The sequence below is a fragment of the Festucalex cinctus genome, chromosome 21 (genome assembly GCF_051991245.1).
Source record: "Festucalex cinctus isolate MCC-2025b chromosome 21, RoL_Fcin_1.0, whole genome shotgun sequence".
NCBI lineage: Eukaryota > Metazoa > Chordata > Actinopteri > Syngnathiformes > Syngnathidae > Festucalex > Festucalex cinctus.
In genome coordinates, this window is record NC_135431.1 from 9159713 (window position 1) to 9177106 (window position 17394).

A 17394-nucleotide genomic window follows, 5' to 3' on the forward strand; every position below is an offset into this window, starting at 1 on the left:
AAATAGAAAGAACCAAAGACTGCGATTGAACTGAAGTTCACAACAAAAAAGCATGGAAAGGAGATAGATATGTGACTCAAAGGAATAGTATTAAATTTGATTTACACCGTACAAAAAGTTAAGGTTGCTGGCTGAAATGGAATGATTAAAAGTTGCCAAGTATATAATGCCAGGATTCAAACTGGAAAAAATGAAGTCAAGCTAGCTAGCTTGCTAACTGCATATTGCTATTGCTCCAGCTAACTACGAATGCTAACAAAAAAGTTGATGTTCTTTGAATGATTAAAATTTTCCAAGTATATAATGCCAGGATTCAAACTGAAAAAAAATGAAGTAAAGCTAGCTAGCTTGCTAACTGCATATTGCTATTGCGCCAGCTAACTACGAATGCTAACAAAAGAGCTGGTGTTCTTTGAATGATTAAAATTTGCCAAGTATATAATGCCAGGATTCAAACTGAAAAAAATGAAGTCAAGCTAGCTAGCTAACTGCATACTGCTATTGCGCCAGCTAACTACGAAGGCTAACAAAAGAGCTGATGTTCTTAAAAGTTTGCAACGAGTGACCCTCAATCGAGTACAGTTCGCAGTCTTTCCACCGTAATTATCTAAAAAATAAAATGTATTGTGAAAAATATAAATGAATACACCTTACACAGTCTTTGTAATTCCAAAATACTTATGCCAGTTTTCTCCTGTTTTAAGCACATTAAATATAAAAAGGAACTTGACGACGTTTCATTTTGCAGTCCCTACAAACGCTGTGCGCGCGTACACGCACAAAGAAGAACACAAACACCTGGATACAGACAGCGCACTTCCCTGAGAGAGGAACAGACCGGAATAACAACAACAACAACAACGTGTAATGCGCTGATGCCAGCCGAGAGATAAATTGGAGAGCTCCTATATAGATTGAAAATGTGTACTTTGTGTCACCTTTGTGTGTTTTAGTTATCAGTCACACTGGGGGCCCGGCTGAGGAAGGCGCGGTGATATTTGGCATACTCATTTGTTTAGGCGCGCCCGGTGGATTTATCCTTATTGACTTTAAGAAGATATTGAATTGATACTGTATTCATAAAGCCTGTGTTGATTCCTGCACCTGATTCCTATGTCCTTTTCTGTTTGTTCTTTGTTCCTTTTGAATAAAGCTGTCCCTTTCAACTCGGGATGCAAGGGGATCATGGCAACCTGGTCTGAGATTGTCATTGTCCCAATTACTAAGGATCAATGTGAGCCTGCCGGGATAATTCAATTCACACAAGCTAACTGATACATTTTGTTGTCTTTGGTAAACAGTGGCTTGTGCAATGTCAGACAGATAATCCCTCACATACTGAGGAATTAGCCTGAATCAATAAGGGAATCACACTGTGAGCATGGTAGGCTATGTACGTTCTCGCTCTCAAGCTGGATGGCTGCGTTTATGTTGGGTTTTCAAAGTCAGGGGAATGATGATGGACAAAGTGGGCAAACAATCCTTGTGGTAGAGAAAACAAGCAGTTAAGTGGGACCAGTGTTTGAAAGGAATTAAGTGGCAGCTTTACGCTAGCTTGTGTTATGCTAGCTTGTGCTATGCTAGCCATTTTATTTTCCGCAGTAAGCTTTATGCTAGCTAGTTTTCCTCAGCAGCTAGCACTAGATATGTTTTGTTACTTTAAACTTAAGGAAATACACCTTGAATGAAAATGTCGGCACTGCACAATATATCTTGATTTATTGGTCCGTGTTTATAAAACACTAATCGATAATGGGGTATATGCCACGGAAGAGGCAGGACTGTTTTTGGACATCAGCTTTGGTTCGGGTTCGGTTTGCGACGTGTGGGCTGCGTCACGATACTTGTGCTTCCGACTAGTGTTGTTCCGATACCGTTTTTTTGGCTCCCGATACCCAGCTTTGCAGTATCAGCCGATACCATACCGAAGGTTTTTTTTTCCTCAACAAAGCTGTCCTGCCATTGGTTTAGAGCATTCAAGGGCCAATAGGGTATCTTAGCTCGGCATGCAGTGAACATGTCACATATCAGTGAATTTCGTGCACCAGCAAGACATGAGATGCTGCATTCAAAATCCTATATTAGCGTTGGAATTAATGGTATCGGCATGTTACTTGTGAGTACTCACCGATACCGATACCACTGTTTTAATGCAGTATCGGCACCTCTGCCGATACCAGTATCGGTATCGGAACAACACTACTTCCGACTTTGTGCCGCTCGGTTGCGCGTTCGCAACCCGACCCGGAATCAAAGCTCATGTGCAAAATCACGGAAGTCCCGCCTCTTCCGTGGCATATACCCCACACTGTCTTCAGTCTCTCCTCACCATGCATACCACTACCCGCACTCCCCATTCCTGCAGTTTGATCAACCTTTTCAGTTCAAAAGTCGGTACTACTATTTTATTTTTTTTTTTAATCCTCAATTGCCTTATATGGATTAATTAAGTTGAAATAAATTTAAATGCTTTGTCAAGTATTGTGAGACGACTTCTTAGTGTATATTTTTTTGGTGCGTTTTCCTTTGCACTAGCACCACAGTGATGGCAAAGAGGAAATTACAAATTGAATCAGAAATAGAACCGACAGCAATGCATGAGCACCTGTCTCACAAGACATTAAATTGGCATAACATCAAACAAATTGAAGGCGTTGACCCTCCAAAACATCTCACAACTGCATTCACAAAGCCCATTTATATATGAATGAAATGAGAAGGAGGCTTAAAGCGTGCAAAGTAGAAGGATAAATGCAGCTTTGAAAGAAGGTTCAGCCAAGAGAAAAGCAGGTCTTGAACTCTAAACGGGAGGTTGCATCCCGGCCTCTCTCTGCGACGAGCTGCAGCAACGAGCAGTTAACCTCCATTCAACAATGCCAGCGTCCATTCATTTGTGTCATTCAAAGTACACAAAGGCTGACCTTCCGGGTAGTGAAGGATGATTAACCTTTATCAGCACTGATTGAATTATACAACATTGAAAATCTTTTTCCCCAAAAGCTCTCCTTGTAATTCCCATTGAAAGTTAGGGTGGATTTCAAATTGTGCATCCAAGCAAATCTATTAAATTTCAATAATAATAATAATAATAATAATACAGCAGAAATCTTCAGTAGAGTGTTGACCTCTATAAGGCCAAACACATCTGTCACTTTAATTGGTCTCCTCACACTTCTGAAAGTTGTTTTCTGTGCGCTGCATCCTGTTGAAATGATGCAATCTTCACCTTCCGATTGTAAACCTGAAGAAAAACATTCACTGAAGAAGCGCAAAGTATAAACCAGTAAAACAGAAAGGGATTCAATTGGGTTCCCCTGTCTGGCGCTGTCTCCCGCCATACAATATTGATCTGTTAAGGTCATTGACGGCTGCAATGTTCATCTGGACAAAATCCATTTATGTAAAAGGAGCTTGAGCCAGAAAATTGTCCTTTGACTCCGGAAGCTACACTCTGCCAATACTCGGTATTGGATGTGACGGAATTGGCAGACAATGAGGTAATGCACTGTACTGATGACTTGTGTGTTAAAGTAGCAATAGTTGCCATAACTTCAATGCTAATTCCCATTAGCCCAACTACGGTGTTTGCTAGCCTTAAGCTAGCATGTTTTCATATGATATGGTTTGGTTTAACATTTTGGTCTTTAATATATTCTAAAATAGTGCATGATTAAGTCTTTTTTTTTTTTATGTCAGTTTAAGAGTAAACTTCAACACCTATAAACAACATGAATCAAGCACGCTGTGTCTCTTATCTGGATTGTTATTGTTCTATAATTCATTGATTGTTCCATACCTGACCTATTGCATTGAAGTGTGGGGTGTGCAGCCAAAACCTACACTGAAGCCATCTTTCTTTTACAGAAATGTGCTATTCGTTTCGTTTGCGGTTGTGGATACAGAGACCACACTAATCCATTATTTATACAACTAAAAACTTCAAAATTTAACAAACTGACGGAGTTTAACCACCTTAAAATATTGTATAAAGCCCATCATGAAATTTTTATCAATCAAATCTATAAAAATTAAGAGGAACATAGATTTTTTTTTTCCCAAACCTAAATACAGAACAAAAAAAACAAAAAAACAATGTATTTCAACTTAAGGTGTCATTCAGTGGAACAATCTAGATTGTAAAACAAGATCTTCTCAGTCTATTTGCTTTTTTTTTTTTAAATGCATAAAAGCACAATCACTGCAAAAAAAAAATATGTAGCACAAGGACATGCAGTTGAATTATTTAGTAGTATTGTTACACTGAAAGCGTCTTGACTCACTCACTGTCACTGTCATTCATTTCATGTTGATTATTTTTTTTTTTTTGTTGACCAGTGGCAGACAAAACATATTCCTGTCCGCTTTCATTTCTTTTACTTGAAAGAGTGAAATAAATCAATTAAAAAACCCACACACATTGCTGTAGATTGTTAATGTTCACCTATTAACGTCAGGAACATATCTCCTCCTATGGATTAGGTTCGCTGTACACCAATGAATAAAACTAAAACTAATGCAAAAACTAAAACACCTAAAATGTAGCAGTTTTGAAAATATAAAAACAAACCCAATCTACAAACTTTAAAAAAATAGCTAACTGAATTTAATAAACAAAAGTTAAAATGAAGCTAAACTAAACGGAAAATTATACAACTACAATATTATAACACTGACAAAATGGTTGCATTTGACGTACATTAATTATCGGTCGCTTCACGCACAGTCCTTTGAGAAATGACGACACTTTGTGCAAAAGCGTGTTCCCCTAACCAAAGACGCGCGCGTATTAGCTTGCAAAGCCGAGGTTGTGTTGTGACATGAACAATCGGCAGCCACAAAAGCGCCGGCTTGGCTCTGTGACGCGTTGCTCTTTTGGGAGATTTCCCGGAGCGTCCGTCTGTGCCGAGGCCTTGGAATCGTCGCTTTTAGTGTCGATAAATGTCACAATATATCCCGGGTGTGCCTTTATAAGTTCACGTGAATGTGTTGACACGGTGGCCTTCCAAGGCTCGTTTCTTCTGTCGGGAGCATTTGTCATTGAGGACAAAAAAAAAGCCGGCGTCATTGAGCTAGTTTAAATTGACACCTAATTAAAATTGGATAATTGTTGTGCCTGCTGAAAGATTTTTTTTTTTTTTTTTTTTTTTTAAACTCCGTTTTCTCATTTATGTTTCACAAACTTCATCTGAAACACAATGAATGTCTGGGAATTTGAAGTAATTACAACAAATAGCATTGTGAGGCTTGTGAGTTATTGGTGTGAGCCACATGCTGCTACACCACATGGAAAGAAAAAAAGAAAAAAAAAGACATTCCCTGATCATGTGTTGCAAGCAGTCTGCTCTATGGTAGATTCGACTTCCACATAATTGACGACAAGTTACACTAGAAGATAATATAAATTAAAAATATGTAAACTGAAACAGATGCACAGATCTGTAAAATACACAAAAAGCGGATTCATACATAAAAACTTGGTATTTGCATTAAAATGGAGTTTAAATAAAAACAATAAACAACACTTATTTTCATTTATTTATTAGGTTTTTTTTATTTTTTTATTTTTGCTTTTCGTAAGCTAGCATTAGCGCGTTTGTTGTCTTGCTGTGGTTACGGTCGACAATACTCATTTAATGAGTTCTCATTAAAAAGTTTGTTGCTAGCTAGCTTGGCCTAATTATTTCTGCAACACTAAAGTGCAGATACCAAAATCTTATACTTAAAGGGACAGCAACATGAAAAGTCAACTTTTTGGAGCTTTTAGCCATGTTAAAATGCCAATTCCTCACCAAAAACATGACTGAAGTAGTGTTTTCCTCCATTCACCCCACTATGAGAAATTCCAAGTCATTCTGCTCTCCAAGCACCAGCCACAAGCTGTTGTCACTTTATGACATCATAAGGTGCGGACCCACCCCTGCACCGCCTCTGCAGACTAAATCCACGGCCACTTTCTCTGAGACCTCAATGGGATAGTGACAAAAGTAGCCTTTATCAGTAAACATTCTGTTCATGTGAATTCAAAGCAATCAATTATCCTTCACATTTGCAATGCCAAAGTGCAATGACAATTGTAAACAGCAAGTCCCAAGTTCGGAACCAGCTCAGGTTTGTTGGTTTGTTTCTTTCCCTCCTTCTTTCCTCTCATCCCCTCCTCCTCCACAATTTCTTTTGTTTCAAATGTTTATTGATGAATTGGCTTGCATCAAGATGTTTGGCATACTCAGAGAAGTGCTTAACTCAGAGCTCCAACAACAGACAGCAGTCAGCTCGCTGGGCGGGGGCGTGGCAATGCCACAGGAAGAGGCGGGGTTTTACTTCCGCGTTACAAAAAAACCCAACAACAACAGCGAAACACCTAATAGTTCATTAAAAAAATTACATCGCCATGGTGTCAAAGGTAAGATTTAATCATTAAATGCCTATAGTTAACTTTTGGAAGGTTTTAAAATACTGTGGTGTAATTCCTTTAAGTAAGGTAAAGTATTTTTACTTAGTTACTTGACACCTCTGGGAGGCATGAATGATGAATGGCGATTTAGCAGGGGAACGATGTATAGAAAATGAATAGATGGATTGTTTTGGTGTATCAACTAGCACGTATGAGCAACGTTGTTTTGCCTCTGGCTGAGGGTTTCTCATGAATAGCAAATATCTATTGTTGTGAAGAAACGCACACAGGCGAAGGGCTTGCATACATCAGCAAGTAAATAGAATCCAATCACTCTCAGCCCGGCATTGCGCGGTCAATATCAATTTCATCCAGGCCGCAGCACAACAAAGGTGTACTTCATATTTCCCCGCAAAATATTTCTGCGAGCCTCCCTCAGGTCAACGTAGAATCGACGTGTTTAATTAAAGCCTGTTCTTTTGTGTTTACAAGCGCTTTGGATGGCGATATTCGGCACGCCGGGGCCGGCCGGGCGCCATTCCGATAAGCGGCCGCGAGCGAAAGGTCTGCGCGGTAATGAACGCGCTGGATGCCGAGTGATTCCCAGTACGCTTCCAGTTGCTCCCAGCTCACACACAACAATTTGACTTTGTCTGCTTTCATTAGCAGTTGGCCCTAAGCCGGCATCGTTCGTTCGCCGAGAGGAATAACGCACACTATCCATGTTTTTTAACAATAAAAATGATACATGCTGTTTACGAGGACATTTTATGGCGCCGCGGGCTACGATAAAAGACGGACAATAGTAAGCTTGTGAAAATGGAGTGCAAAAGTGCAGTGGAGCTTCTGACGTTGAACACAAGGCAGTTTTTATACGGCAACAGTTTGAGTCAGGTACAAATGAATTCCTTTTCGGGTCGAGGGAGTGTCAGCGCCGTGAAATGAATGGTCGGCAAAAGACTAGCGCTAGCTTGAGGCGGGCACTCGGCACATTGCGGCTGCAACGAGGGAGCACTTAAGATGATATATTCATTTTCAGTGCATGTTTAGAAACAGTGTCAATATGTCAAAAAGTGTCAAGTCCAAATACTTTTTTACTGTAACTTAAAAACATGTCAGTCTTTTTTTTTTTTTTATTGACGTCTATAGCCGTCTACGGCAGTGAACGAGCTAACTCTTTGAGCACCGATGACATGAATTACCGTTGATGGGAAACCTAAAGGGAGATAGCAACGGCAATCGTCATGATTTTATGGGAATGTGTAGAGAACTGTTGATTATTAACTCATTCACTCCCAACCATTTTCACTTAAGTGTTTTCCTGGATTTTGACTGATTTTTCAAGGCCCGCGAAATATTATGTTCTGTTGCTATAAAAATATGGAACATACCAAAAGAGAGATTAGAGTCTCTTCTTTTATCAGGGAAAAAAAGTACACTCCTATTTGTTTCCGCTGTGCAGCAATTAGCAATAGAACATAGCTAAGTTTCATCGTTTTTCACAATTCTGCTTAGAACTGTGGGAAAACTGTGGGAGTTTTAACATGGCCGGGTTGATCTCTTATACTCTGCTGCCACTCAACCATTTTCTGCAGTAGAGAGACTGTATCAAAGCCTTCTCTATGCTCTGGCATAAAAAAACAACAAAAAACGTATAAATACGTCTTTGGGGCACTTAAAACATTTAAAATATGACGTATTTATACGTTTTTGGGAGCTAATGAGTTAAAGTAAAAATAAAAAAAAACTCTGGCCAGAGTACTTTTGCCACCACATGGCTAACATGTTAGCATTAACTCAGCTGTGCCTCCTCCCTCGTCAACATCAGCTCCCGTCCTTCACCTTGCGCCAGGTTAACTTTTACACCACCAACAGGCCCGCCGTGCCAAAAACCTTGGGCTCCAAAGGGGACAGCTGTCGGACGGATGGCTCGAGCCAACGGCACCGCATGAATGGCAGCAAATAAATGACTCCACCCCCAGCGTCTCCCAGCCAAGACCTTAAGGTTGGACCTGACAAATGGCCAGCCTTGGTCCCTTTTGGGGACTAAGAGGCCATACAAGCCAAAATTGCATCCATTTTTGCCAATGACAAAAGACAGACACTTTTTCTCACAGTGGAGGGCAACGGGACCAGAAAATTAAACTAATTAAATTAAACACAGTAGGACTGAGGTTCCGCAGCACTGTGCCGCAAGAAATTATATTGTATTAAAATGTATCTTTGTTCATTTCTCTATGCTAGCGGCATAGTCTACTGTTGTCAACGGAATAACTTATTTCATGTGGTACAGTAAATGAGAAATGCAGAAAATGGCCGACGTCACAAAAAGTACACCAAATTTTCACACCGTAGAAGGCGCAGTCTCAGTTACGTGTGCCATTTCTGTATTTAGCACACACATAAGGCGTATTATTGGGCACAAACATGGTAAAACAGCTAGCTTAAAATATACGGTAGCATGCCTTCTTGCTAACGCAACCGAATGTTTAAAAAAAGAAAAGAAAAAGAAAACAGAGCTAAACTGAATTTGGTTGTACTTGAAGTATTTAACGATGTACTCACCTTACTTTTGATCAATCCTCATCCAGAAAGCCCTCAAAGTCGTCATCTTGAAATGAGCAGCTGGTTTATGAAGCTGGGCAAGTTCTCCATCAAACAGGCCAGGTTCCCTCTCGTCAGTCAGTCACTCTGGTTGCCGGGCGGGGTACAACGCATGTTTTTCAATAAACACATGAACACACGTGTTTTTCAATTTTAGACACAATGTTTTGTAACAACAAAACTAATGTATCACAGAGAAACCAAAGAAAAGCAAACAATCCACAAATCCACTACATTTCCTGTCTTTCATGAGTGGACAAGCTGATTAATCCAGGTGTGCCTGATCTCAGTAACTACAACAACATTGGCCAGACACACCTGGATTAATCAGTTTGTCCAATCAGGAAAGACAGGAAACAAAAACGTGGTATTCAGTTCAGGAAGTAGTCGAGCTGTGCAAAGAGCCCTCTTGGTGCGTTCATGACCAGTAAGAAATCACAATTATGTATACAAAAAGCGGTTGTTTTTCGTTTTTGTTCCATATGTTTGAAGTTTAAATAACTGTTTACAGGGAATCTTTTAGTATGGGGAGAGATGTGTCTCAAAATTATTCACAGAAATAAATTTGGGATTTTCACGTCTTTTTTTGGTTATTTTGTGTTGTGTGCCTTTTTTTATGACTATTCCTCCGTCCACGCGGAGGCAATGTTGCCGTCTCCATTGAACGGGAACGAGAAGTTCCTCGTCTAAAATTGGGTTTATTTTTTTTACACAAGTCGGGAAACAGTTTGGACATTGTTAAAAAAAAAATTCCAAGGAAATGTGAACATGGGAAAACATAAATAAAAGATTCTTGCCACTTCAAAAAGCACAGGCAGGTTGTTATAAAATTTTTATTTGGAAATCATAAAACAACGTTGCCATTTTACACATAATGTGGTCCATCTATTTTACATACCAAGAAATGGGGTGGGGGCCGGGTTGCGGGGGGGTACCACATTTCTGCCATTGTAACGCGTTCAGTAAAATAATCACCCATATGAATCTACAGTCTGCAAAGGCGAGGGAGATTATAGTAGTGTTGTTAAGTCTCACAAGTTGTACATGATACACCATAGCATTATTATTAGCATGACAAAACAAAAGGAAGAACTCGCACGCTTCGTTCAGCAGGACCAAATTGTAACAGTGACTCGAACGTCTCCGGACAAACAAACAAAAAACTTGATATCTCCTCAATGCAGTGTAAGTGGATACAGTGAGTTGAAACAAAAAGTGTGTCCAAATGAGGCTGAGGTAGCAAGGCAATCATGGCTTTCCTCTTGATTGATCATTTCTAACACAAAAAGACCCCCAACCTCCCCCCCACCAAAAAAAACAACAACAACAAAAACAAAAGTCTCAGTGTATTGATGCTAGAGTTTTAGGGACACACTGAAAAAAGAAAAAAATATATATATATTTTTTTAAATGTATATTATCATTTATATTAGTGAGAATACCACCAGAAAAGTGGTTCTCAAATATTTTTGTTACCCCCAAGGAAGAAGAAAAGATTAATACACAAACTGTTTAATTATATTATGAATATATAATTGCACAAAGTTCATGTTATAGAGTGCTATTTTCTTGATATATTTAAAAAAACAACAACAACAACAAAAACCCTACAAAGTTTTGGTTGTTTTTTTGGGGCGGAGTCTGGAACGAATTAACCTCATTTCCATTCATTTCAATGGGGACAGACGATTAGAGAAGAGTGTGTTGAGTTATGAGAGTGGTCACGGAATAAATTAAACTCATACCTCAAGGCACTGCTGTAATTGCTATTTTTGGACAAAAAAAAAAAAAAAGTCACCAGAAAAAGTAGTTATACTGCAAGAAAAATACCGTAATTTAGCAGTCAAAATGTTGCAAGAATTTTTTAGAATTTTTTTTTTTTAGGAACGTTGTCAGGAAATAGTGGTAATTAAGGTAATCAAGTTTGAACATTATGGGCAAAAAAAAAAAAAATCGTAATCTTTATGTATTTCTTGATTTAAAAAAAAAAAAGCTATATAAACATCTCACAATATTACATGAATGTGTTTGAAATTTGATTTGAAAATTTAGTGTTACCATTAAAAAAAAAAAAAATCGTCAAATTTTTCTTTTTTTGTAGCACTGTAGACTTTATTCAGATTTTTTTTTAAATTAATCCAATTAATTTGGAATTTTTTACTATTACGAGTTTGTTTCACTAAAATTCATTTTTCCTCATAACAGAAATTTTTGACTTTTTGTAATTACAATGACTTTCTTGTTATAATCTAATTTTTTTTTGGTAATATTAAAATTATTTCACACTATTTTTTTTAAACTTCGTTTCATAAAATTAAATTTTTGATCTCCCAAATATGTTAATGTTAATTTTGTAATATTTGAACTTAATTCTGGTCATATAGTTCTCTTTTTTTCCTGTTTTAGTGTGGCCCTAATACTCCTTTGAACTTTAAAGATAACTGCAAAAATAAAAAATAAAAAAATAATAATAATAATTTTGAAGGTCCCCACACTTTGTGTACGCTCCCATAAGTCAGTTCAAGAAAAATGGAAGCGGTGGAATGACAAAGGAAAAGTAACATTGTTTCTTCAACTCACGCACTTCTGGAGAACAAAATTTAAAAAAAAAAAAAAAAAAAAAAAAGTGTGGGGGGGCAGTTGGGGAGGGAAATAATCCAAATATTGGGGGTTCCATATTGAGGACTAAAAGCGGATATGATGTCCAGTTAGTGACACTTTGCATAGTAGACGAGGACGACAAGGTTGGATGAAGTGGTTGAGTTGTGGGAACGTGGGGGGGGGGGGGGGGCTTCTTTGGGGTCATTGGTCACATCACCTGGAAAACAAACACCAATGACATCATTTTCACATATTTTATAATAATAAAGGGATTTTTTTTTTTTTTTTTTTGGATTGAATTTGTTTGTCAGGCCCATGTATTGAATCTTACCTGTGGTCTGGACGAGAGGCTCGAGGCTGTGGGACACAAAACACAAACAATCACATCCGACAGCATTTATAGAAAGAAAAAATCAGTCAAAAATTTTAGTGGCTGTAACTCAAGACTTCATATTAATTCCGTTTTTTATGCGAGCAATATGGTTTTAGTGTTTGCAATCATCCATTAAGAGAGTTTAGAGGCTGATCATAAAAGTTGCAGCGGCTTTTCCGACAGTTTCATTTCATTGAAGACGTATCACACGCTGATACAGTGCAACTTTTTTTTTTTACGCTTGAACCTTAACTTACAAGCTCAGAACTCAAATGATCTCAAAATATGTGATGCATTAGGCGTGACCAAAATGTCACTCGAAATAAGTGTTTTTTCTTTTGTTGTTTATATTTAGTAATTTTTTTTAAACTGGTCTGTTTTTTTTTTTTTGGGTTGTGTTGAAAATGCTTCATTTTAGTTGCCTTAAAAATAATTTTAATATATGAAGTGCAAGATATTTTTTATTTTGTCAAATGCTCCGTTTTAGTTGCCTTTTATTTATTTTTTTAGTTTTAGTATTAGTTTCAATTTTAATATTTTGAGTGCAAGATATTTTTATTTTGTCAAAAATGCTTCGGTTTAGTCAGTTTTAATTATTTTTTTTCAGCTGGTCTGTTATTTATTTTTGTTTTTTTTAATTTTGTCTAAAATGCTTCGTTTATTGGCTTTTTTGTTTTTTGTTTTTGTTTTTTGTTTTGTAATTTTAATATATGACGTGCAGGATATTTTTTATTTTGGGAAAATGCCCCGTTTTAGTTGCCTTTTATTAGTATAGTATTAGTTTCAGTTTTAACATATTGAGTGCAAGATATTTTTATTTTGTTAAAAATGCCTCACATTTCAGTCAGTTTTAATTATTTTTTGAGCTGGTCTATTATTTTTTATTCCGTCTATTTTTTTTTTTTTTATTAGTTTTAGTATTAGTTTTAATATATGGGGTGCAAGATATGTTTTATTTTGTGAGAATGCTCTAGTTGCCTTTTATTAGTTTTAGTATTAGTTTCAGTTTTAACATATTGAGTACAAGATATTTTTATTTGGTTGAAAATGCTTCATTTTAGTCTGTTTTGATTATTTTTTGAGCTGGTCTGTTATTTTTTATTTTGTCGAAAATGCTTCGTTTTAGTTGCCTTTTTATTAGTTATAGCATTAGTTTTAATATATTGAGTGCAAGATATTAATTTTTTTTGTTGGAAATGCTTCATTTTAGTTGTTAGTTTTAGTTTTAATATCTGTATTGCAAGATATTTTTTATTTTCTCCAAAATGCTTCGTTTCAGTTGCCTTTTTATTAGGTTTAATATCGGTATATGGATTGGGAGATATTTTTATTTTGTCGAAAATGCTTTGTTTTAGTTGCCTTTTTATTAGTATTAATTTTAATATATGGAGTGCGAGATATTTTTATTGTGTCGAAAATACTTCGGTTTAGGGGATTTTTTTATTAGTTTTAGTATTAGTTTTAGTTTTAATATATGGCGTGCAAGATTTGTTTTGTTTTTTTCAAAAAGTGTAACAAATGCAATTTTTCTGCGGCTTAAAAGCGAAAACGTGACCTCCACTTGACAACTTTGGACAAGCCCGTCGAGTCATTTGTCTCTTCCATGTGAATCTCCCGTGTGAACTGTTAACTCATTGACTGCCATTGACGGAAAAAGACGTCAAATAATGCATTTTTGCTGGGCTGGCAGTGAATGTGTTAAACACAATGTGCCAATATATTTTGTGATTATATTGCAGCCTCCTTTTTTCATTTTTTTTTTTTTTTAAGGCAAATGTTGCTTAAAAATCCATCAATTTTGGTTACATCTCATCTTAAGTCATTGACTGCCATTGACGGAAAAAGACGTCAAATAATGCATTTTTGCTGGGCTGGCAGTGAATGTGTTCAACGCGGACGACAGGTGCTGACCAGCAGTCTTGCCGAGGATGATTGATCGACGCCGCCACACAATAAGTGGAGGAAGAGGAGGAGGAGGAGGAAGATTTTGGGGGACACTTACGACTGCATGCAGGGAAGGAGTTGTTAATCTGCTCCATGACATCAGCCAGATCAGAGCTGCTGTTGTGAGGGTCCAGCAGCTCATCTGAACACACGCACGCACGCATGCAATGAGTTAAGGTTCCATTTCAACCGGAGAGAAGAAAAGCGGCGCCTTCGGTGCTCTTAAAGGCGTCGCTGCCGAGTGTTTCACCTGAGTTCTCTCTAAGTGGTTCTCCGTCTTGCGCGGCGGGAGAAGAAAGTCCATTTACCCTCAAGTCCGCCGCTGGCTGCAAGGGGGAAAACAACAACACAAAATGAAGACAAATTTAACTCTTGAGAGGCAATCAAACAGAAATCGCTAGCCCAAGTTCACTTTTGAAGGACCACTAAAAAGGGATAAATTGATCCTTAAATGGCAGACGCACATTGTTTTTGTGTATGGGTGATTTTGAAACTTTTTTTTGGTGGTTCTACTAATGACAAACACGGCAACAAATATTAGGGTGCATGGAAAAGTGGCTTTTGTCAGTGTGGCACAAGGTTATCATCATTTTTTATTTTGTTTTGACTTGTTTTTTAATTCAGTTTTAATTCCTTTTTAGAGCAGGTTTGTTCATTTTTAATCGTTTTTAAATTTCAAAAATACATCATTTTAGTTTAGTTTGTATTATTTTATTATTCTTATTCATGTTTTAATATAGTTAAAGTTAAAAGAAAACGGTCACAAACCTCAAGTGACTGATCTTCATTCTTCTGTATAGATGTACAGCAATAGCGAATTAAATACATAAAAAAAACGCTTTTTTCAATTTTAGTTTGAGTTATTTTGCTAGTTTTCCTTAACTATAATAACCCTGCTGTGGCAATAAAATTTGTTTTTTTACATAGAGGATAAACACTATATGACAGAATACTGTCACAGTTGTCAGCATGTCGCTAAACCATTTGCGTTAGCATTAAGCTAGTTAGCGTTAGCATTAAGCTAGCAGGGCCTTCCATGAGTCAGTAGTTTGTTTTAAACACACAAAGTGTTTTTGTTTTTGTTTTATGTTCAGTTTGACAGTAAACTTGCACTGGGAGTGGCATTCACGCTTAGCGAAACACTTTTTTTTGTTTTGTTTTGTTTTGTTTTACAAGTCACATCACACTGCAGTTTAAATTTGTGAGCAGTCAGACCAAGGTGGTCACATGGTCCAAATGACCCCACATTGGCTTCTCCATACCAAAATGGCAGATTTCCAGCTTTTAGTGGATCCACTCGTGAAAGACTCGTACCTCGGATTTTTGTTTCCTGCGCGAAGCCGTCCTTCGAATAAAAAAAAAATGGCACCATTTGAACACGTACAGTACGGAAGCAATGGTAATATTCACTTTTTATGTCTGGCACTGCAAGTGTGTCTTCGGAACGACTGTGGACAGTTTTCCAGATGGCGCAATTTATAGCCGGTGACATTTGAGAGCACCATCCCAGACTCCCTTTAGCACTCAAAGCCAAATCAATGTTGCCAATATCCTCTCGTCTTTCTTTTTCATCTGCCGTTGCCGGCGGCGCTAACGTGCTGGAAAAGTCCAACAACTGCAGGCTGGTCTCACATTAGCAACGGTCACTTTTGATTGACACTCACTCTGTTCCAGGAGGCTGTTCAGCCTTGAAATTGTTAGGATACTGTATTTAAATTAATTTTCCTCATTGGAAATCAGGGGACATACGAATAAGCCCTCAAGTAAAGAAACATATTGTTCAATTAGTACACCTCTGACGGTGTCAATCGCATGGGAGGGGTAAAATTACAAAAACAAAACTATTCTCGTAAAAATCGGACTTTATAAAATTAAAATTATGACAATTTATGTAAGATTATGATTACTTTATTCTCATAAAATTGTAAATTCTTGAAAAATGTCACATTTCTTACAAAAGGCAGTCATCGGGTTTACTGTATTACGACAATTTTTGTGAAATTCCGACTTTCTTGTCATTGCAATATGATTTTTCCATAATAAAATACAGTATGTCTTTGATATTTTCTTAAAGTTACGACTACTCAGAAAATGCTGACTTTATTGTAGCACGATTGTGATTTTTCTATTGAAGAAATACAACTTCACAAAAAAAAATGTGCCTGAAAAACAGGTTTTATTTTTGTAAATTTACAATTCTCATAAAATTACAACTTTTCTTAAAAAATAATAAAAATCTATAATCGGAAAAAAATGTGACTTCTTGTTCCTGATGACAACACTTCGCTAATAAAACTTCAACTTTTCCTGGAAAAAAAAAAAAATTAAAAAAAAAAAAAAAAAAAAAAGAGTAATAAATGGGGTTCGTGATATGACTACGGGTATTGTAAAATTTGAACTTTCTTCTAGTAGGATGACAATTTTTCTATTGAAAAAATGTTTGATATTTTCATATTTCATAAATGATTATTTTCGTAATTCTCGTACAATTTTGACTTCATTCTCTGAAAACTGACGTATGACTTCTTTAATACATAAAAAAGTTTTTCAAAATGGTTTTCCAATATGTCAGATTTTTACCTATTGCAGGAAGGTCTGATACGTGGCTCCCGTGATAAACAGAACCCCCCGTTTATATTTACTCTATTTTTGTATTCTTGTAAAATTATGGCTTATTTTCCATTGAAAAAAATGTGAATTTGTTCCCATATTTTTGTGCCTTTTCTTGGAGGGAAATAAAAATATGCTCTTAAAAATAACACTTTTCTTATCTATAGAGTCTCAATATTTGACCATTCGCGGACAAATGGGCCTGGAACCGATAAACGGAGGCTCATGTCGAGAGTTGCGCGTGCTGACCTGGTGCAGAAGCGTCCTGAGGCGATGAAGCTGCGACTCCAGCTGCTTGTTGTGGTCCTCCAGGATGTGCATGCGGGCTTCCAGGCGGCCCTTGTGCTGCCGCAGCAGCTTGGCCTCGGCCAAGAGGTCGGCCTCGTCGGGGTGAGCGGCCGACGACGGGCCCCCCGACTCCCAGGGGCTTCCGGCGGGGGCCCCTCGCCGCCGCTGCTCCTTCAGCTGCTCGTACTCCTTCTGGAGGCTCCTGGAATTCACAGGCTGTGGGCGGAGCCTCTAAAAGCGCGGGCTGACGTGGCGATCGTTACCTTTGCTCTTCCTCCAGGCGACTGATGACCCGCTCCAGCTCGCCTCGCTCCTCCCGCTCCACGGCCTGGAGGATCTGCACGGGGCTTTGAGGCTGACTGCGGGGCGAGCCTTCGCCTCCCAGCGTCTGGCAGTATTGAAGGATCAGCGTGTGTTCGTCGTCCCTGGGCAAAACCGCACGGAAATTCATCGCAACAATCGCCAAAACCGATACTAATATTGACAATTTTGTGTGTTCAGTTTGCAGTAATTCGAACAAAACTTTGTTGTTGAATGAACACTGGAAATTGACCCTAAAATGGCCGCTTCAAAACAAAATGGA

The 17394-nt window shown here is 37.8% G+C and overlaps 1 protein-coding gene across 6 annotated transcripts in view; it reads right to left on the reverse strand.

Moving 5' to 3' along the window:
- Positions 1 to 9814: 9814 nt before the first annotated feature.
- Positions 9815 to 17394, reverse strand: part of utrn (utrophin) — a 175129-nt gene continuing 167549 nt past the window's right edge. For all 6 annotated transcript variants that reach the window (XM_077509932.1, XM_077509935.1, XM_077509933.1 and 3 more), the window contains 6 exons: positions 17075 to 17236; positions 16773 to 17013; positions 14164 to 14239; positions 13972 to 14055; positions 11928 to 11953; positions 9815 to 11813 (listed from right to left, as the gene is read on the reverse strand). In XM_077509932.1, coding sequence (XP_077366058.1) covers positions 11805 to 11813; positions 11928 to 11953; positions 13972 to 14055; positions 14164 to 14239; positions 16773 to 17013; positions 17075 to 17236 — 598 coding nt within the window. In that variant the 3' untranslated portion in view covers positions 9815 to 11804. The remainder of the gene's footprint in view (positions 11814 to 11927; positions 11954 to 13971; positions 14056 to 14163; positions 14240 to 16772; positions 17014 to 17074; positions 17237 to 17394) is intronic.